Source organism: Aedes aegypti, chromosome 1 (genome assembly GCF_002204515.2).
Source record: "Aedes aegypti strain LVP_AGWG chromosome 1, AaegL5.0 Primary Assembly, whole genome shotgun sequence".
NCBI lineage: Eukaryota > Metazoa > Arthropoda > Insecta > Diptera > Culicidae > Aedes > Aedes aegypti.
The window spans coordinates 150,158,943-150,181,492 of NC_035107.1; the positions used below are offsets into that span (position 1 = coordinate 150,158,943).

The 22,550-nt window shown below is 37.4% G+C and overlaps 1 protein-coding gene across 1 annotated transcript in view; it reads right to left on the reverse strand.

Annotated features, from left to right (window-relative positions):
* LOC5564601 (neuroendocrine convertase 2) overlaps positions 1–11,077 on the reverse strand; it is a 29,992-nt gene extending 18,915 nt beyond the window's left edge. The window contains exons 1-2 of the mRNA XM_001648899.2: positions 10,776–11,077; positions 10,207–10,575 (exon numbers count right to left, since the gene is read on the reverse strand). Of these exons, the coding sequence (XP_001648949.2) occupies positions 10,207–10,392 (186 nt within the window). The 5' untranslated portion in view covers positions 10,393–10,575; positions 10,776–11,077. The remainder of the gene's footprint in view (positions 1–10,206; positions 10,576–10,775) is intronic.
* Between the last annotated feature and the right edge of the window lie 11,473 nt (positions 11,078–22,550).

The window sequence follows — 22,550 nt, forward strand, 5'->3', positions numbered from 1 at the left end:
ACAATGCTGAATAGCTCTCTTCATGTCATTAATATATAAAATAAATAGAATCGGCCCTAAAACGCTACCCTGTGGAACTCCAAGCGGCACTGATTTTGGCGAAGAAATATGATTTCCGTATTGACATACTTGTGTGCGATCAGCTAAATAAGACTCAAACCATTTGAGGACGTTTCTTCCCATACCATATTTACTCAAAGTTTTAATCATTTCCGGCCGTGATATAGTTTCAAATGCACGCTTAAGGTCTAAGAACAAAACAATAATAGTTTTCTTTTCTTCGATCATTCGTTTCCATTTGTACAACAATAAATTCAACGCAGACTCACATGAATGATTTTGCCTAAATCCTGACTGTTCATTTATTATAATTTTATGGTCGTTCAAGTACTCCAGCAATTGGTCTTTAACAATGATCTCCAACACTTTCTCGTAAATAGGTAACATGTTAATCGGCCTATACTCCTCAGATTTCGTTGTACCGGATACTTTTGGCATCGGAATCACTGTGGATTGCTTCCAACTACTAGGGAATTTGCCCTGCTCAAGAGAATCATTAATTATTCCTAATAAATATTCTCCAGTTATTTCTAAAGAATCTTTAAGGACCTGTAAATTTACATTATCAATGCCCGATGAACTACCAATTTTGTCAATAGCTTTTATCAAAGTTTCATAAGAAACTCGATGAAAAACGTTCCAGCAATTTGTGACATGACTTTCATTGTTTCCAAAGCAGTCGTAAACATCATCTATGCTTTCATTTATTTGTTGTACGCTGTTAACGAAATAGTTGTTGAAGTTTTCACAAATATCTTGATCGTTATCAACATCAACTCCATTGAAACTAATTTTACTTTCCGGTTTTTCTTTACTCTTCCACAGTGACTTCAATGTTTTCCAGAGTTGTTTACTGTTTCTTATATTTTGCTCTATTTTTCTCTGCGTATATTCTGCTTTTGCTGTTCTAATCAAATATGTATATTCATTTCTCAAAACATTGTATCTTTGCCAATCAACTTCATCCCAACTTACACTAGCTTTCTTGTACGCGACATCTCTTGCTTCTTGTAGGGTTTTCAATTCTAAAGTGTACCATTTTTTCCTGTTACTACATTTTATGTTTCTTACAACTACCAGTTTGTTTATATTCTCCTTTAATACAGTTTTCAAAACTTCAGATTTTTCGTCTAATTGTCTTTCGCTGTGATTTGGCATACAATTTCTTAGTAATGCAATAAGTGCACTTTTTGAATACTTCTTCCAACATTTAATAGTAATGTGGTTCTCTACTGGTTGGAAACATTCGTTAAACTGAATTGTTATTGTTTCATGATCTGAAATCTTATTATCGTGATCAACAGTAACATTCAGCTGATCGTCGTTACAGAAAACTAAGTCTATAATAGTCTGTGATCTTATAGTACATCTTGTCATTTCTTTTACTTTTTGGTCTAGATTAAAACACTCCATTACACTGCGAAGGTTTCTACTGTCAATGCTGTTTTTCCAATTGATGTTGAAATCACCGGCAATAAGGTTCATTTTATTGGCATCAACTATTTTTTCAAGCCACCTTTTTTCCAAATGTAACAAAAAATCTTGTTCGTTTACACTCGGCGAATGATACAACAATCCGTACACTCCAGCCTTAAGCCCTTTGACTACATTTATTGCCATAAACCAATTTAATCCACAAGTTGAATTGTCAACAACATGATATTTCACCGATTCATGGATATACATTATCACACCTCCAGTGTGCCTGGATACCGACAAGCAACATAGCATTTTGTAATTTCTTATGCTGTACTCACTTATATCAATATCTGATGTGAAATGAGTTTCCGTCAACATTAGAATTTTGGGTTTTTTCTACTCACCAACATTTCCAATTCAGTGAAATGCGACGTTATGCCAGCAATATTTAAAAGAATGACATCCGTCGCTCTTTTTGATTGCTATGACTCATAGTTTATGTAGCGCCTTGAAATTGTGATTTTTTGCAAATAAATTGGACAATCCACACTCCAGGATGAGTGATTGACATCAAATTGGGTTTTTCTTTTACTGTTGGAATGGATACAATTAACACATAACTCTTGTTCAGATGAACAATCCTTAACATCATGCCTCTCAGCACACTTAGCACAATGGAGGTTATTCTTGCATTCGCTTGACTTATGTCCATATCCGCAACATTTGAAACATCGAAACAAATCAATACTTTCCAAAATACGGCACCTTTCAAAATCAATATTGAGCTTACCTTTTCGAATTACCCTCTCAAATGTGATCGAGTCAATTTCGCATATTAATGAGAACTTATTTTCTGGGTTTTTCTTCGATGGAACACATTTCAACACATTTAGGTACTGGACATCTTCAATGTCATTCTGATTCCGCAAAATGTTAATTAATTCATTTGAATTATAATTGCCGCCCACTCCAAGTATTTTTATTCTTGGTCTTCTTGGTTGTTCAATATCTGCAGAGTAGCCTTCGCTTAATTTATCTTCAATGATTTTAGCAAGCCCTTCAGCTTCACTTTCATTATTACATTCAACAATTATTGACCCATTCAAACCATTTCGTACACTTTTTATTCCAACTTGGGCTGGATTGACTATACTTCTCACTTCTTTTTTCGTTTGATGATTGGACTGCGACGCAATTGGTTTGACCCGCACTGTACAGCCGAATTTCTTATTAGAATTACTTGCACTCTCATTCACTTCACTCACTTTTCTATTACTAACTTGCTGTGCCCTCGCACTCATATTTCTGTTCTCATTTGATTTTGGAGTAGCAACACTCTTATTTCTAACACGTCCAGAGCGCAGAATGCGGTCTCAAATTTCTTAGCGAAACCCATTTTTACAAACTGGGACCATTTCTGTAATCCAAGTCAGAAATTTCCATATAGCTTTAAACGCCTAGAGGTATGCAAGACCCTATAAATGTTCCGCAATTCATTCAATCTTGTTCGATTTATACTCCATTATCAAAGTTACCCCAAAACAGAAAACCGATTTTCGATTATATGAAAAATTATATATCCATTCAGAATAAATCTTTTGGCAATCTATCAAGTGCAATTGATAGCTAGGATGTCAGTACTTGTTTTAAAAATATGAATTGTAATTCTTTGAAACAGCATGCATAAATATTGAAGTTTTCTTCGAAAAAACTTTCAAAGTTACCCCGTTTTACGGTACACAAAATTCAAAAAATGTTTTTGGAAAAATACATACGAAGTAAGAATAACTCTTTGCCTTTCGAATGCGGCTTAGGGAGTTTCAATTGAACGTGTAATCACAGAGATATGGACAGAACACTTTTGTATGTTTTTGAGGGGGTGAACCCAAACTTTTGCACGGGAGTGTATATCACAGACAAACAGACGTCACAGTCTCCTATATGTCCACCGACCACCTTTTTAACCTACCAATAGGTAGGTGGCCAATTTGCCACCCACAGTGCTCGCATCGTTTTTGTTCGTGTTTGACGTTTGCACACTACTACCATCTGTTGGCCTGTCAGCCAAACACACCGATTTTAGCATTGGACGTTCATGTTTTCGAAACTATGATTTTGATCGTGATTTGATTTAAGTGTTATTTCTGTTTGTCTGTGCGTATATGTTTTAGATATTTTTTCAGGAATTTTTATTTATACTAGCTATCATGTTGTATTTTTCAGATCGTCTCATAAAGCATGTCAACTGTTCGGAATAAAGAGTTACAAGGTTCATTTTTTCACATAGCTATCAGTGTGGAAGGAAAAAATATGTGGACTACATACAAATGTGGACTGATAAAAATCCACACACTCTTGTTTAAAATTATTGATCGATTCATAAACGTCCATATCGATTTGCTGTGATTTTCTAGCAAACTTCGCGTGTGTTATACATTAAATTCCTTTGTTTTGCTTCATGGATTGATTCATCAACCGACAACAAGGATTCTATAATTTTTCCGCATAAGTTCCTGAAGCTTTCTCTTCAGATTCGTATGCGTCAACCTATGGACGCATAGACCATCACCCCAACAGGGATTCAGTGTATTTTGCTTATGGTCATCTTGTGTCAAAATCATCATGTTCAAGTTGATCGATTGATTGTTTTGCGCAATGAGTTTGTTATAATGAAATCGATGAGCTTTGCTGTCGATTTTCATGTTCAAAACTTCTAAATTGTTTGTAGTCAACCCATAGTGAACTGAATTGCGTTTGGACCTCGTGTCGAACGACAGTCATCATCATGCTTCCAAAGAGAGCTGAGAGAGAAATTTTGAAGCTGAAAGTGTTAGATGAAAATTTGTGAATTCGATTTCTTTTTAATAAGTGAAGTTGACCGATATACGAGGATTCTACCTCTCTATAAGAAAACATTGATTATAATGTATGATTTAGCAGAAAAATCGGATTCTACTAACAGATTTTCCAGGTTTTCAGTTTCGAATAAAATGGAATATGCTAATCCCTGGCTTCCCAAATTATAGATTTGTGGCACACGCTTGTTGCTGGAGTTTGAAAAAAATAAAGTGAACTTGCGACAAGCACACGCTCAAAAAAGAGTTCTGGAAAACGTGAACTGTCAAAAATACACCATGAACTACCATCAACGTTCACATAAACATGATCTAGTTCACGGTGTATTTTTGCTTGTTGACGAGTTCACGTCTGCTGTTCACGGATACAAGAACGATTTTTTTCTGTGCAGAGAAGCCTTGGATCCATATTTTGGGGAGCAAAAGTTCTTCTACCAAATTTTCTTCTTTCAGTCTCATGACATTCATGTTCTGTCGCACATGGCTATCTAACACGGAGAAAAAACACCGTAGTATGAAACAACCAAAATTTTTGTTGAATTTCAAACTAAAATTTATACTTGTTTTTTTAATTATGAATCGTGGTTTACGGCCAACCAGCCGAGTGGAAGTTTAACAACTACCGAAAAGCTAAACATTACATATAATTTGCAATTGGATTAGATGGACAAATTGATGTGAAGATTTGCGAAAAAGTTACGCGTCTTCTCAGTGAGAATCGAACTCACGACTCCCCGATCTCTAGTTGGGGCGCGTTACCACTACGCCATGAGAGGACTCATGAACGCAGAAGTTAACCTGAATTCGATTTCAGCTCAATAATCACGTGGTCCTTTTTCGCAAAGTGCACCTCTTTCGGAAGAATTAGATGCCCATCCAAACACAACGCTTTCTATATATATCCAATGCCTAGCCCGAGAACGCATTGTTTTTTAGGTATAGGAATAGCACACTACACTAGCCAGCAACTGAGCTGGCTATGGTTTCTATTGTGTGGTCTTCCAATGGGTCGCGACGTTCTCAAACGACCGGTTACGGAACATGAGTCCGTTGCTCTATAAATACTTGTTTTTTTAATTTTTTTAATAGTGTAGTGTGCTATTCCTATACCTAAAAGACAATGCGCTCTCGGGCTAGGCATTGGATATATATAGAAAGCGTTGTGTTTGGATGGGCATCTAATTCTTCCGAAAGAGGTGCACTTTGCGAAAAAGGACCACGTGATTATTGAGCTGAAATCGAATTCAGGTTAACTTCTGCGTTCATGAGTCCTCTCATGGCGTAGTGGTAACGCGCCCCAACTAGAGATCGGGGAGTCGTGAGTTCGATTCTCACTGAGAAAACGTGTAACTTTTTCGCAAATCTTCACATCAATTTGTCCATCTAATCCAATTGCAAATTATATGTAATGTTTAGCTTTTCGGTAGTTGTTAAAATTTATGTTATTTTAATCCAAAGTTTATTGTTCCAAACTCATCACTTTGTTTGAAACTAATTGGTTTAAAAGGCTGTTTCAATGTGAATTTTTTATGTCGTAATAACGTTCATTATAGTTGTTTCAAACTAAATGTTTAGTTAATTTCTACAAACTACTGGTTTGCTTTTACTAATATTTAGGTTGTTTGTTTCTCCGATTAAATATTATTTTCAAAATAGAATAATGGGTTGTTTCAAACAGAATAATATATTGAATCAAACTAAAATTTTAGTAGAGCCAAAAACAACTAAAATTTTAGTTTGTAACGAACCAACGTTGTGTGTTGTTTCTGCGTTCTTTGTGTTCGGCCAGCTCTAATGTATTGTTCTCTATAATTCAAGACATCTTTATTTTTTACAATCGCTTGAGTTTGTTTTCAGCGAAAGTAAATTAATTATTTTTCATTACATCACATTCAGCCAGTATGTTTTTTTTTTTAAATCCAGGTAAAATATTCGCTATCAAATGAAAGTGAAAATTAATCCAATGTAGAACAAGGTGCTGGTGCTGTTTCTCCCATTTTATTTTTCAATTCATGTGGTAAGACAGATTGTCTAAGACTAATTTGGATGTGCTGTTCAAAAATTATAATGAAATCTCTTTCAGAATGGAGAAAATGAAGAAAACTAAGGCAAAAATATCTCTGACGGTGTGCAAATAGCAAGAGCTTACGTTATATAGCAAGACATTTTATATATATAATCATGATTATTTTGTAAATAATGTATGTTATGAAACGTCTAATAAATAATAATGCATGAAATAATGGGTAATTCAATAATAATAAACTAAATATAAGAAAATAGATAAGCATCATAATCAAAACAAAAAATCTGGTTGAATCAACAAAAACATTAATTAATTTTAAATTGATTCTTGTTCAAATCAAACTACTTTTCTTAGTTTGAATCAACCTACATTCTTGTTTGTTTCAAGAACTGTCAAATCAAACAACAAACATTTTGGTGGTTTCAAACTTTGGATTTGTTGAATTTACCTAAAAATCGTGAAACAAACAACATGAAATCTTAGCTTGTTGCAACCAACGCATTTTATTGAAAAAATTTTGTTCGAAATCAACTAATAATTAATTGTTTTTAATAATTATTTTTCTCCGTGAAAGTCACTACATTTCAAATCGTTTTTTATGATTTAAGCTAGGTATGCTGTTCCGCTCAAGAAAAGTAAAAATTTCTGCCCAAGAAATGGTCAAGAAATTTCCTGCTGTGAGCTCCATTTGAATTGGCATTTCTTTTCAACTGCGTACTGCGATCAAAGAAAAATGCTTTTCTTGAGCATTTCTTGCAAGAAATTTCCCACGCGTCGAGATAGGCGATTACTTTTCTGTTGAAGTGCATACTTCGCTTTAACCTTTAGGCATTCATGTTGGCTTCACATGACAACCTAATGTTGATACACATGAAATTATACCGTGAAGTCAATGACGAAATCCATATGGCTACCACACACTCGAGTCATGTGGTTTTCCTTATTGCGCAAATCTGTAAGTAAACACACGACCTTGACGTATAGATTTTTCCCAGTGCACGAAAGAAATAGAAAGAATGGTACACTGAGAACAGCGTTGCGGTTGAAAGTACTATATCAGAGGGTCAAATTAAATACACAACGCCACTTGATTTGTGTAGACTAAATTCGCATTTATTTCAAATATTTTGTGCACTGAATTGTACCATGTAAAAATAACAATATCATGGTCAAAAACTTGCAGCAAGCCAGAATCGAACCGAGGATCTGGCGATTCTCAAGCGCAAACGCTTACCGCACTGCTATCGATACGGTTGATGAGAACAACACGCAAATAAAAAGCGTTCATGATATTTCAATCGTAGTTGGAATAGTAAATTTAAGAACTTATTCATGGTTCTCATTACTTCAATGCTTGTTTCAGTGTATGTTTAGTGAAAGGCATATTTTTATAGTTTTTTTACGCTTTGAAATAGTACTTTTTAACACCATAAAGGGGTTTTGGTTTTAAATATACGTTATTCTGCTATTTGAACTGATATACTTAAAGAATCATATACTATAATGCTTAAAGAAATCATGTAAAGTCGAAAGTCATAATTCGACGAAACGAGAGCATTACCAATATTAAGGAACGTTCATTTTATAAATTGGATACTTAGTTATAAAAATATAAGATATAACAAAATGCTTTTGGTTGAAGAACAGAATAGTTTTTTTTTTCCAAAAACTACTAAGAAAAGCTATTCTTCAAAGTAATCCCAAGTAACCACAAGCATTGCAACATCGCACTAATTTGAACGAAAGCCAACATTGTTTGCATTGCGAATGCATCTTTGCACTTATTCAATAACTGTCAAGCAATGATACACTTATTTGGCATCATGAGTGTTTTGTAGCATTATTGTAATTTAACTATGTCCTTTGCATATTGAGTGAAAATAGTGCTATTTTATCATTCAAGATTGCATTATCATAAATACATAAATGTGTTTCCACTAATCCAAAGAAAAAAAAGATTCTGTCGTGTCTTTCATGAAAATAACATACGAATGTACTGAAATAACACGAAAAAATATGCGAAGGACTTAGTTGAATTACACCAATGCTACAAAACATTCAGGTTGCCAGTAAGTAAAGTGTATCATTGCTTGACAGTTATAGAATAAGTGCAAAAATGCATGCGTAATGCAAAAAATTTTGGCTTTCAGTCAAATTGGTGCAATGTTCAATGTTGGCTTTCAGTCCAATTGGTGCAATGTTGTAATGGTTGTGGTTACTTGAGTTAACAAACTTGGGGCGCAAAAGACTTCCACATGCATTTGACATGAGATTCCCCGGGGCAAGTGAGAATCCGGGATAAGTGACCTTCCGTCTTAGCTCATTTAGGAAAAGTTTTTCAAGGGGGCATTTTTTAGAAAGTTGAAGATACAAATATATGGAATGTATTTAGTATAAAAAATATTGTTATTTTTAATACTTTGTGTTCTATGTAACAGTTGTCAATGGGTTACATGCATGCCCTGATTCGCTACTCGCCACACCATAACGCACATGCGCTAGTGTCTATGTACAAAAAATCGCTAAAAGGTAACTCGCAAAATATTTGTATGGCGAAATGCATCTAACGAATTATTTCTCAAAATTGGGAACTATTATCGAAAAAATATTTGGTACCGGTTATGCGTGATGATGATGGCTATCACGCCTACCAAATATTGTGACACATTTCACGTCTTGCATTGGTTCGCAAAAATTAATTGTGTTATAAATCGAATTACCATAAGTAAGTTACAATTTCAAGTATTATTACAAGCTGCAAACTACAAACCGGAATTTTATTTTCATTTCGTATGATAATTTCTATGGTCTAACAGTTATCTAACTTATCCCGAAATATCTCTATACCCGAGGTAGGGGTGGTCCATTAATTACGTAATACATTTTTTTTTGGTATTTTTTGATCCCCCCCCTCCTCCCAAGGTAAGATTTTTTGTATGACAATTCAAAATAAATTGTATGATGCGTAAGAAATCTCTAATATGTACTCAAAATCTATGATATATCAATCCTATTATTGCAATGGCTGATTTACAGCTTTCTTCTAAGGTTTTCACAATTTCGAAATTATTCGATCAAATTCATGAGCACACCTGCAAATATGTTGTCAAAATGTGACCGTGTGGTTAGAATTGCAAAATATTGAGGTTTAAAAATTATTTTGAACAATTTGTTTGAATTATCGTTTTTTTAGGTCCCACTTGCCCGGGGTACCTTATTTGTTAAAACGGTATAGAATCTAAAAATAATTGATTTGATTTAGCAAACTTACTTTTACTCTATTACGTTCATTCTCTACAAAAACCTTGATAAGCGGCGTTGAATCTTTAATATCTTACAAAATTTAAATTATTTCAATAATTCAAATGTTTAACCAAAAAGCGGTCGCGCAATTAGCCAATCGCCGGTGCCACCTCGCTCGAGCTCTGTATGAAAAGCAAGATTGTTTAAGGTGCATGTCCTCAGTACACGTATGAAACCGATATTGGGTTGAAGTCAAGACGTATTGCAATGAAAAAAAATACATCGCGCAATTTTTCAATAATTCGATATTGTATGTTGTATAAATTTGATAATCTTTATTTGTGTAAATCTACCCTTTTCTCGAATGTATCTCTATACTAAAATAGATAAATAATAAATTTTATTCATAATATAAGGAACTTGAACCATATGTTCAACAACAACTGCATATAAATATATTAAACTATGTTTAGATACTCAATAATACCACGATGATTTCGATGTGGCGTTTGTCATTCATTTATCACTCCATTTTAACCATATGTTTCATTGCAGCGCATTTATCATACACGATATTATTATCACATATTAGTAACTACTTACCGGGCCAAGATTGACAAATCCATTGCGATCAGCGATTTCATGAGCCTTTTGATTATCCACATTGCGTTTGAATTTTACCAAGAACGAACTGGTGAAAACGTTGCCGGAAGCCGATTTGCCTTTAGTTAATACCACTAAGCAGCATAGCACCATACCCACGAGACAATAACATGTTTTCAGCACCATACCTTTGCCACGCACAATTCACTTTTTTTCGATTATTTCGGTAAATTTAATATTTTTTCGGAACTTTGGACGCTCCAATGACAAGGTGCAGAACAGTGTCAACGTTGGCGATACAGCTTCTTATGTGTATTTTGACGCAAATATGCCAGCAACATCTGCGTTTGTATGGGTAGTAACGCGAATCTTAAATAAAATCAATAAAATTTTAAGTAATTTACGAGACTGCTGAAATATTTTTTCATTCATGGTTAATTTGTACAAAAAATAGTAACTAGCTCTATTATTGATGGTTTTTTTCTTCTAAAAATTTCACTATTATTTTATTGAAGTTAATCATATATAATCTTCATGTAAATTATTGAAACAAAAATATGTTTTCTCACCATACAAGATTCAGCGAATTTCATCGAGAAAATGGCCCGATCTTAATTCATGGAGCAATACTTATCCATACACAAATTGGATCACCTGTTCTTTCTTGTTTTCCACTTATCTTTCGAATGGACAACGAATCGACGATAAACTGTATATAATTTCACCAATTCTTTCAGAAACGTGTCATATGCGATGCAGACAGGCTACCATCAGTTAAATCTTTATCAGTACTGCTATAATGGTAGGAAACTCAAAGGGGTACAGCATATCTTTAAACAAGCTTTCAGTACGGTACAACGATAGCTAAATTGGGTATGTGCAGCATATATTGCAAAGCTCACAATGTTAAAGCTTTCTATTTACGTAAGCAAGACAACGTACATTACCAAGTTAGCCCTTTAATTGTACAATTTTCTATTGTGCGCATGTCCAAATTTGATTGAAACGTCAAAAGACTTTGATTAGAAATATTCATGGGGTGCATTCATGATAAACATCACATTCGTTTCGTTTCTCCATACGTACACTGGTAAAATTTTCCATGTCGACAGCAGCCTGTCCATAACTGCATGTTTGTAACATTCGACAAAAGTAGGCATTGAGTAAATGGAATACCAAATGTGTATTTTATGGCAGTATGGGAGGAAACTAAAATTTATAAAAATTATCAGGAACTCAAAGGTGCCTATTTGAGGCTGATATTTTGTACAACTCATATCGCATACTAGATGAATTGTCAGAAAATAATTCTGATTGAATTTTCATTGCTATCACATTACGAGGCACATTTATAATCTCAATGTGACTGTTATGCGGTTATAATTACCAATGTGACAGAACAACTTTTTTATTTTTTTCGAATTTTCTAGAACAATCTCACAGATTTCAGTAAGTTGATCGAAAGTATTTATCATTTGATGACTCTCCATGGTATTAACTCCATTTTGTCAAAAATGTCGGATGTGACTGTTTTGCCGTTATGGGCAGAGCATGTGATGCACAAATGTATGTTTGCAATTTGTGTTAACAAATGCTACATATATGTGAGACACATAGTTGGGGTTCATTTTAATTGATATTGAATTTACTTTAAAAAAAACAACCTCACTAATAAATATAATGAGTTCATGTTTTGAGTCATAGTAGTAAAAATATTATACTAGGAAATATTTAATTCAGCATTGCATAAGCATAACCATAAGCATTGATGTCCGTACTATTCGTAGTTGCTACTCCGTGATTGACCAGAATAATCGAAGTTTTTTCTTAGTTGTTTTTTCTCATGCGCCATTAAGCATTACTGAGCCTTTCTTTGGAACTTATTTTACAATTTAAAGTTTACTTCTTAACAATAGGGTTAGTTTTGGGGAACCGTAAAACTCGCGGTTTGGCTGAGGTTATGGAGAACAATCATATTCGGGAAATGATAGGATATTGGGGCTATACGTTGACATCGAGCAGAATAGAGTTGTTTTATTCTGCTGATCACACGTTCTTCTCTTTCTTCTTCTTGGCATTAACGTCCCCACTGGGACAGGGCCTGCTACTCAGCGTAGTGTTCTTATTAGCACTTCCACAGTTATTAACTGAGAGCTTACTTTGCCAATTTCCATTGCCATTTTCGCATTCGTATATCGTGTGGCAGGTACGATTATACTCTATGCCCAGGGGAAGTCAAGGAAATTTCCATTACGAAAAGATCCTGGACCGACCGGGATTCGAACCCAGACACCTTCAGCATGGCTTTGCTTTGTAGCCGCGGACTCTAACCAATCGGCTAAAGAAGGCCCCAATCGAACGTTGGCTGATCGACCGTTGAGTGGACAATGACAACCTGTAACGATACAAAAAGACGGGTTTCGGGGGGACACAAGGTGGACAAGTGGAACGACAAGACGGAGGGATCAAACAGAAATCTCGGCTTTCTTGATTAAATCGTACACGAGCTTCATATAGTCCAGATCAAGTTTACCTAACACATCTCTGATGTCTTCCTTTTCTGATTTCCCTTGGGCTCTGAGGGATACACATAATTCGGATCTATCATATTCGGGGCAATCCCAAACCACATGGTTGGCGTCTTGATAACCCGCACCACAGCTGCAGATATTACTGTCTGTGAGCCCTATTCGATAGAAGTGTGAGCCTAAAGAATAGTGATAGGACATCAGGCGACACATTACCTTGATAAAGTCTCGACTGATGTCCAAACCCTTAAACCAAGATTTCTTCAATACCTGCGGGAGAATGGAATGTAACCATCTGCCCATGTCTCCTGCATCCCATTCTTGTTGCCAGCTGTTCAAAGCATGTTCACGAGCAATCGTAAAAAAATCATCAAAGGCGATTTGTCGGTCATAAATATCGCCTTCTATAGCTCCCACCTTGGCGAGCGAGTCCGCTTTCTCATTACCCAGAATAGAGCAATGGGAAGGGACCCAAACCAAGGTGATAGTATATGATTGATTCGACAAAGCAACAAAGGGCAGATCGTATTTTCCTAATGAAATACGGAGAGTGCTTCACCGGCATCATTCAACGGATAGCCTCTAAGGAGGGCTATTCGTAAAAATGAAGTATTGATCAGAGGGAAGAGAGGTAATTCGCTATAATGCATAATATATAGCCGCTAATTCCGCAACATATACGGAGCAAGGGTTCTAAAGTTCATGGGCGGCGCTATGAACTTCGTTGAATACACCAAAACCAGTGGAATCATTTATTTTTGACTCGTCGCACAGTGCGTTGAACGTATGGAGATGCGGGACAAAAATCAAAACTTGAAGATCAAGCCATTTGAGCACCTTGGTATGGAAGGGTAAGTTGTTTCTGATCAAAAGAGCAACAATTTGCATAAATGACATATACTAGACGCATAATCGCAAAACTGTCCCAAACGCCAATTTCATTATTTGCCCAGAAAAGTCTTGCCATTTGTACTTTTATTGCTTATAATGATGTAAGAACTTATTTGCAAGCATTTTTCTTCTCACTCGTAGCTTCTTCTTCTTCTTCTTGGCATTAACGTCCCCACTGGGACAGAGCCGGCTACTCAGCTTAGTGTTCTTATGAGCACTTCCACAGTTATTAACTGAGAGCTTTCTTTGCCAAAGTTGCCATTTTCGCATTCGTATATCGTATGGCAGGTACGATGATACTCTATGCCCAGGGAAATCAAGGAAATTTCCAACCCGAAAAGATTCTGGACCGACCGGGAATTGAACCCAGACACCTTCAGCATGGCTTTGCTTTGTAGCCGCGGACTCTAACCACTAGGCTAAGGAAGGCCCCTCTCACTCGTAGCTAAAAAGGGATTTATACGCCTTTATGCAACAAAATCGCATTTTTTTAAATTTTTCAGTTTTTAATATGAAATTTGAATAAAATCTTGTAAACTACATTTAAAATACATTATTTTAAGCATGAACTAGCTCTGATGTAATGTCTGGTTGAGCCAACACTACATAGCGTTGCAAGATTTTCAGATTTTTTATCACAAACAACTCAGTTTCATACTTGTGCTGGTTAAGAAGTATACCTAAAATAGTCAAAAATCTCGAAGAGTTTATTACTAATTAGAGGTTCATGCAACTCACCTTTAACCTCAGGGGCTGCCTACTCTGCCACTCGTGAGCACATTTAGGTTGGGCCCTCGCCGCCGCTCCGCTCACAGCGATGTCGCTTCCGCCGCACTGTGTTTTAATTCCTCGTTTTCATGCGCTTTTTGAATAGCGCCCTAACCGTTGATTTTAGCGATATAGTTTGTTCGGAGAAGTTTCTTGGTATATCAAGGCGCAACTTTTGACGAAAAAAAATTTGTGATCAATCCACCTAGCAGTGAGATAGAAAAACTATTTTTTCAAAACATTTAGATAGACATATGGTATCTTCGGCAAAGTTGTAGAATTGGCAATTTTAGTAAAAATTTATAATCGAAAATGATTTTAAATTATTTTTTTCATACAAATTTGTGTACTTTAAGTTAAAAAATTCGTAACTCTTTTACAAGATTTTTAACATTTTTCATGTCTTCTATAAAGTTGTTAAACATCTTGAAACGCGTGTTTTTGCTCAACATTGCACCTCTCTATCTCTTAAAGTAAAAGAATTATCAGTCAAATTCGTTTTAATAAGGCTTATTTGTTTGATAGTAAAAACCCATGCAAAGACGCTTATAGACAAAAGTTTTTATCAACTGCCGAAAGGGAAGATATGGTACTTTCATGATTTGTAAGAGTTATCTGCGCCATTTTGCGCCGAAGCCAGTTATAGAGGCCTAAACTACCCCTTGAAAAAAGAGTAATTCATAAATAACTTTGTTACTTCAAAAGATAGGGTGATGATATGTTCAGCAAAAACACGGGTTTTTCTATGACAAACAACTTTGTAGAAAACACAAAAAATGTTAAAAATCTTGGAAAAAAGTTATGATAAAAAATATGATTTTTAGGGGTCATTCACATACAACGGCATATATCTCAAAAAGTATAAGAGATAGAAAAATTGTGTCTTCGACAAAGTAGTTTCAAATTGCCAATTCTACAACTTTGCCGAAGACACCATATGTCTATCTAAATGTTTTGAAAAAATAGTTTTTCTATCTCACTGCTAGGTGGATTGATCACAAATTTTTTTTCGTCAAAAGTTGCGCCTTAATATACCAAGAAACTTCTCCGAACAAACTATATCGCTAAAATCAACGGTTAGGGCGCTATTCAAAAAGCGCATGAAAACGAGGAATTAAAACACAGTGCGCCGGTGGGGAGGGAATGGGCGTCGGATGATAGCACTAGGGACGCTGCTTCGGCGTCACAGCACTTTTAAGGGGCACTCGCGTCGAGACGGTCTTGGCGGGAAACCAACGTCGGTTTCCGGATTTCTCACTCGCGACGCGGTAAAATGGGGGCACGCTTTTAGGGTATCGGCACGTATTATCTTCTCCCTCACCAAAGGTTCCGCAGTTGTTTTCAGACACACTTTCAATATTCGCCAGTGATCAAGGCTCACACCCGGTTACTTCACTCCGGCACAAAACTTCGCGGGTACAATTAGGGCTACTACGCTCGATCCGCACTCTTTGCGAGCTTAAACTTAACAGGCCCTGCTGGAATTCTTTGCTCTATCAAGCCCCCACTATCTGCCCCCTCTCTCGTTCTATCCCGTCGTACCAAAACGGTTTCCTGGCGCCACGCTTACCAACCGTATGGTGGTCATGGTAACTGGTAGCGGTATTGGTAGCGGACGGCGTGTTGATAGGCGGGTGAAAATGGAATATTTTAATATAAAGACAAAATCCTATCTCCTAGCCATGCAATGCAAAAACAATATTGATTTTTAATAATTTAATTTATTTAATGGGACATGGACTCATGTTACAAGTTGCAGAGAGTTGCAGCTGTATCTTTCAGACCTCTTAGAGGACACTCTAAGAAACATGTCTGTGAGTGATTTGGGTTGGAACTCGGTGGAACTTTTTTTGAATCGAAAATCAAAGTTACATGTTAGTATTTCATAAGTTTGATTTTATAGCCAACTCAACGTGCCAATTTCTCATATTTAAAGTTAAAATTGGTGTTATTATCACATCAAATATACTTTACCAACCTTCAGTCATGTTCTCTTCTTGATTTTGATTGAATAGATTGATTACGACACTCTCCGTGCTAGTTGAAAGGAATGCTGAAAACATGCGACAAAATTTGGTTTTTCTGCTACTTCGACAACTGTCTCTTTCGACGCTTGTTGTAGATGTTTTAGTGCTTTGTAAAACATATAAATACTTGTTTCGATAACGGATGTTATCTATAAACACTTGTGGATACTTATAATCGCCGGAAAAAATAACTTGAAATTTGATTTTTGTCTATAGAGCAACGCACTGTGAGTCGGTGTAAAACTTTTTGTCGCAGCTGACTTGACCGAACTTGCTTGCAAAAATTGTTGGTATGTGCTCCGAGCGAAGCAGATCTGGAATTCCACATTTGTCTTGTTTCATGGACAGATCAAAAACTTTAGAGGTATTATTATTGAAGCTTGGGAAACAACTACGGTGTGAAACAATCGAAGAAGGGTTAATCTCCAGAGTCATGTATAAGTAGTACAGATTCATAAATCTTGTTTGCGGATTACGTTTGATTAGCTTTTCAAAATACTCAATTACCAATGGGTTTGACACTTCACAGCGGATGAGGAACCTTAACGATAATTCTGCGAAACGATCTAATAAAGGCAGTACTCCTGCTAATACCTCCAAACTCATAGTGTGAGTCGAGTTCATGCAGCCTAGAGCGATCCGAAGACGCTGGATCTTCAGGATGTGGGTTTTCGCGGCGGACTGAAAACAATAACTACCGTATTCGAGGACCGATAGGATCGTTGTTCGATATAGCTTTATCAGATCATCCGGATGGGCTCCCCACCACGTTCCTGTGAGTACGCATGAAGTTGATTCGTTGTTGGCACTTCTGATACAGATACTTGATGTGTTTTCCTAAAGTGCATTTGGAGTCGGAACCAGACCGTGAAGTCGAATGAAGATTCGTGAAGTTGTTGAGGTTCCATGTGCGAAATTCATGTGGATCTCAGACAATAAATTATACAAATAGTTATGAAAGATTGGGGAAAATCCACATTGGTGGAGTTTGTCTTTTTTTTTTTTTTTTGTTTTTTACAAGGGGGAAATCTGCAAACAGATCCCCTGAGAAGATAACTCAGGGAATTCGGGGATGACACACCAACGACGACCCGCTAAAACCAGCCTATGCACTGTGCATGAGCAATTCATTTAGAATTGCTCAAATGGTGAACAGTGCATCGACATGACCCTTGGACTCAGACCCTCATCTCCCCGGAACCACCTTACGGTATTTCTTCGGGAAGGGACCAGTGCATATAGCACAACACGTGTAGCAGAAGTAGCCTAGGCAAACTGCTTCTCCTAGCCGACTTAAACAATGTTACAAGGGACCAGCCTCGGCAGGGCTAATCCTCTGCAGCCAACTCTTGGTCGGCGCGCCATAGACGCTGCAATTCTAACATAATGTGAGTGACAGCCGTAGTTACTGCATTCCAGCACTCGGCATCCGCACACATTCTCTCTATAATATTGTCGGGGGACGTGTCCCCTCCGCATGAAAAGACATCAACGCAAACTGCACCAAAAGCCCCCATTTATATCTGTGGTAGAATAAACACGCCAAATAAAACTAACAGCCACTCTGTTTGCACACTGTATTTATTATGATCTTCTCTGCTCATAGAGCTTTCTCATAGATTAGTTACAGACGTATCACCACATCTCCCCTTGTTTTAGATACAAGATTTCACGGTTAAAATAATGTGACATTCAAATAAAATCAATTCACACAACCAAAAGTTATACACTACAAAAACCGACTTGGCCGTTTAATAACACCTTGCGGTCGAGTGCGTCCTGCTGCATCATGTTCGCTATGTTTCGGTGAGGCAACTTGTATGCCATCCTGCTCGATTTTCGCTTCATTAGAATCTCCTTCTTCATGCTCGATCTCGCGAGTCTCCCTGTTCATTGTAGTCTCGTTGGAGACTGTTTCGTTCGCATTGGTATTGATCCTTTTCAGGTGGCTAGAATTGCTGTCGTAGGTCTTCCCAGATAACTCATCCTGCACCGTTACACGTGGGCCTTGTTTATCAACCACGGTCATAATGGTGGGGCTGAACGTCGCAGTAATCTTGTTACCGGGAAAGTTATTCTTCATCAATACCTTGTCTCCAGCAACAATCTCCGATCGCTTTGTCTTTCGGCGGTGATCTTCCGCGACTCTTCCTTTCTCCTTCATCTGCATGTCTTTATCCCTGAAGTCTGAAAAGGTCTGTGTTGCGTCAGTGGTAGAATCTTGCAACGATGGTAATTTAGTCCGTATAATTCGTCCAAACATCAATTCGCTAGGAGTTTTTCCCGTCGTGGTGTGGGGCGTAGCGTGGTACATAGAGAGATAAGCACCTAAATCAGCCTTCCAATCGCTATTTAGGGCTTGGCTTATTTTAAGCCTTTTCACTAGCGATCGGTTTTGGCGCTCCACGAGGCCGTTTTCTTGCGGCCAGTATGGAGTCGTTTTATTAAGTGTTATTCCTCGCTGCTTACAGTACTGGTAAAAATAGGTACTCACAAATAGCCTTCCGTTGTCGAGGGTAATTGTTCTCGGATACCCAAGCCTTACAAATATTCTTTCCATCCGCTCAGCTGTCTCATTTGCCGTGATCTTCTTTAGTATTTCGACTTCCTTATATCGGCTAAAATAGTCGATAGTCACCAGTAAATAATCTCCCGACGGAAGTGGCCCAAGGAAGTCGATCGCTACGTCCACCCACGGCTTCTTTGGCAGAGCTCTCTTCATCATAGGCTCTGGTCGATCTGGCTGACTCACTAAGCGACAACCCGTGCATCTCTACGCCATCCGAACAATAGCTTCATCCATTCCTGGCCACCAACAGGTACATCTTAGACGTTGCTGCATTTTTGTTCGCCCGGGGTGCCCTTCATGACCTAATTCAAGTAGTCTTTGACGAAGGCTTCTAGGTATAACTAGCTTGCTACCTCGAACAACCATATCTCCAACTGTCCCCAGTTCCAACCGGAACGCGTGATAAGACTTCATTTGATCGTTTGCATAGTTCCAAATGCCCTTATCCAAACATTCTTTTAATGCTTGTAGTTCTGGATCATCGCCAGAGGCGATTTCAACTTCATGAACGTCGACAGCCGTATGTTCCATCACGTTTCTTATGTAGACGTCGGAATCCGGATCGAATTCTACAATCTCTACGGGACGGGAAAGACGGGATAACGAATCTGCGATATTCGATTTCCCTTTCCGATATACGATGTCATAACTAAATGCTTGGAGTAGAAGGACCCATCGCTCAATCCGCAAACATGGAGAAGAAGTTGGAGTGAAGATAGATTTGAGTGGTTTATGGTCGGTTTAAAGTTCGAAACGTATCCCGAAAAGATAAATCTGAAATCGTTCCACGGCCCAAACAAGCGCTAGAGCCTCCTTTTCCGTTTGCGCGTACCTACACTCCGTGCTTGTTAAGCTTTTACTGGCATATGCTACAACCTTGGGAAGATCTCCATGGAACTGGAGAAGAACCGCTCCTAGTCCCACTGGGGACGCATCCGCTACAACTCTAGTCTTAAGCTGCGGATCGAAGTGGGCAAGCGTCTCAATATTTTCAACCAGACGGATGAGTTCGTCAAAAGCTTGTTGCTGACCATTTTCCCAGACAAACGTAGAATTATTCTTGGTCAGTTCACGAAGTGGAAACGAGATTGTTGCTAAATTTGGGATAACGGACCCAACGTAGTTAACAAGTCATAAGAAACTGCGGACTTCCTCACTGCTTTTTGGTAGACGAAAACTTTGTACGGCTTCAATTTTACTCTGAGACGGTATCATTCCATTTTGATTGAATCGCTGGCCGACGAATTCAATTTCAGTGAGCTTGAAAGCACACTTCGATTGATTTATAGTGAAACATCTCGGAATCCAAAGACGTCCTCTACTCTACTCACGTTTTCAAAGGCACAAAACTGGAGAAATAGTTGGCAAACGTTTTTGATCTTCTTATTTTAAGCTTTCTGCTGGTGCACAAAGCCAAAATAAAAAGTACACTGTTGTGGGAGGCTTTCTTCGCGAGATTTGTGCCTTTGAAGTTTTAGTGCAATCTTAGAAGTTGATTCCAAACTGTTTCACCTTAAAAGGACCCCATGTCCATTAAGCTTCTTCATAACTGTGGTGACCACCCTATCGAAATATGCTGGCTGCTGGCTCAGCCATAGCAGAGCGAAATAAAACTATTCAGTTTATTACTGACTACTAACGCGCGCGTACCGTTTTCTATACTCGGTCATATCACACACCGTCTATTGTGTAGTCCCTATGCGTGCGTGTCTGGCCGGTCTCTACCGTTTGGTCCGGTCATAACAGTGGCGAACGAGGTGGTGTAGTTTTTTTTTCCGTAATTGGAAAATAATTGCGTTTCGCGCGTAGTTCTAGTGGTCAAAAGCAACCGGGAGGAAACAATCGTCGGTATTCCGGAGTGGTTCAGTGTCCTGGACTGGTTTTTGAGTGATTGTTTGTACCGGCAGTTTTGGCTCAAGTTTGCCATACAGTGTGCCGTACAGTGTTTGGTTTAGTTTCCCGCGGATTGTAGCGCTTGTTTGCTTGCCGTCGGAGGAACAGCTGATTGTGTTTGGTTTGTATCGCTGTTTGACGCTCAATCGCAGGTTTGGTTGTTGCGTTCACGTAAGTACTGCATGTAAAGTTGAAATAAAAAGAGAAAATTCTCAAAGTTTAAAACTGCATGCTTACTGTGAAGTTTGCGATCCATTTTCTTTCGCCTAGCAAGCGAAGGAAAATAGTTTCATTTTGTTTGTGATGCTTTATTCTGTTTGGCATTCAAAGAAAGTTTTTGTCATCAGACTAGTGTGTGTTTATTGCTACAACGTTTGTTTGCGACATTGAGTTTAACGATACATAATCGTTGTCGCGCGGTGAAGTGTTTCATCGCATATGTTTGTTGTATGCAAAGTTGTTTCTGTGTCACAACACAGTGGTCTTACCGCATTAGTTTTTGCGCGGAATAAAGTTTTTCAACAAAATAAACAAGATCAGTTTTATGCTCAGCATAAAAAGCGTACAAAAAGTTTGTTTCGATCTGTTTGTTGAAGTTTGTTTTCAGTTTATGATTTAATCTGTAATAAAAAAATCAATCGTTTTCAGTTTAAGATTTTCACTGTAAACAAATCAATCGTTTTCAGTTTATGATTTACACTGTAAAAAAAAATCAATTGTTTGTTTTCAGTTTATGATTTAATCTGTAATAAAAAAAATCAATCGTTTTCAGTTTATGATTTACACTGTAAAAAAATCAATCGTTTGTTTTCAGTTTATGATTTAAACTGTAATAAAAAAAATCAATCGTTTGGAGTTTGTTTTGGTTGAACAAATCATGCCAACTATGTCGTCTGCAAGTTTTATTAAGCCGTTTATTCCTGGATCAGTTTCGTTTCACAAGTATTTGGAGGATTTGAATCGTGAGTTTATGCATCGTGGAGTTTATCGTAAGGAAAAGCAAAAGGCTTCGTTTCTTGCTTCATGTACAGCTCAAGTTTTTAGTGAGTTGAAGCAAATTTTCAAAGAACGGAGTTTGAAAGACGTTTCGTTTGGAGAAATTACGGATGCATTACGGAAGCGGTTTGATGGAACAGAAGCAGAGGCAAAGGAAAGTTTAATCCATGGAGTTTCAAGAAATCGCAGTTTACCAAGCAGTTCCAAGCAATCATTTTCGCATAATGACAAGAATAGTTTATCTTCACATTCACGCAAGTTGTTTTGTAGTTTTTGTCACAGAGAAGGACATATTCGACGATTTTGTTTCGATCGAAAGAATGATAAGGTAAAGTTTGTCGATTCTTCAGCAGTTCAATCACAAAGTTTAGATGTTTCCAACAGTTTATCGTGCGAGTCAGAGTTTTCGTGCGAGGAAACAGATTGTTTAACATATTCAGTCAACAGAATTAATGAGCCGTGTTATCGGACAGTTTACGTTGACGGTATTCGTTTGAAAATGGAAGTTGATTGTGGTGCTGCCGTTTCCGTCATTGATTCATCAATGTACGAGGAAGAATTCGATCATATACCGATAGAACCATGTGACAAGAAGCTTGCCGTGATAAATGGAAGTCGTTTGAAGGTTTATGGAAAAATTCAAGTATTGGTTGAGTTGGACGGACGATCAGA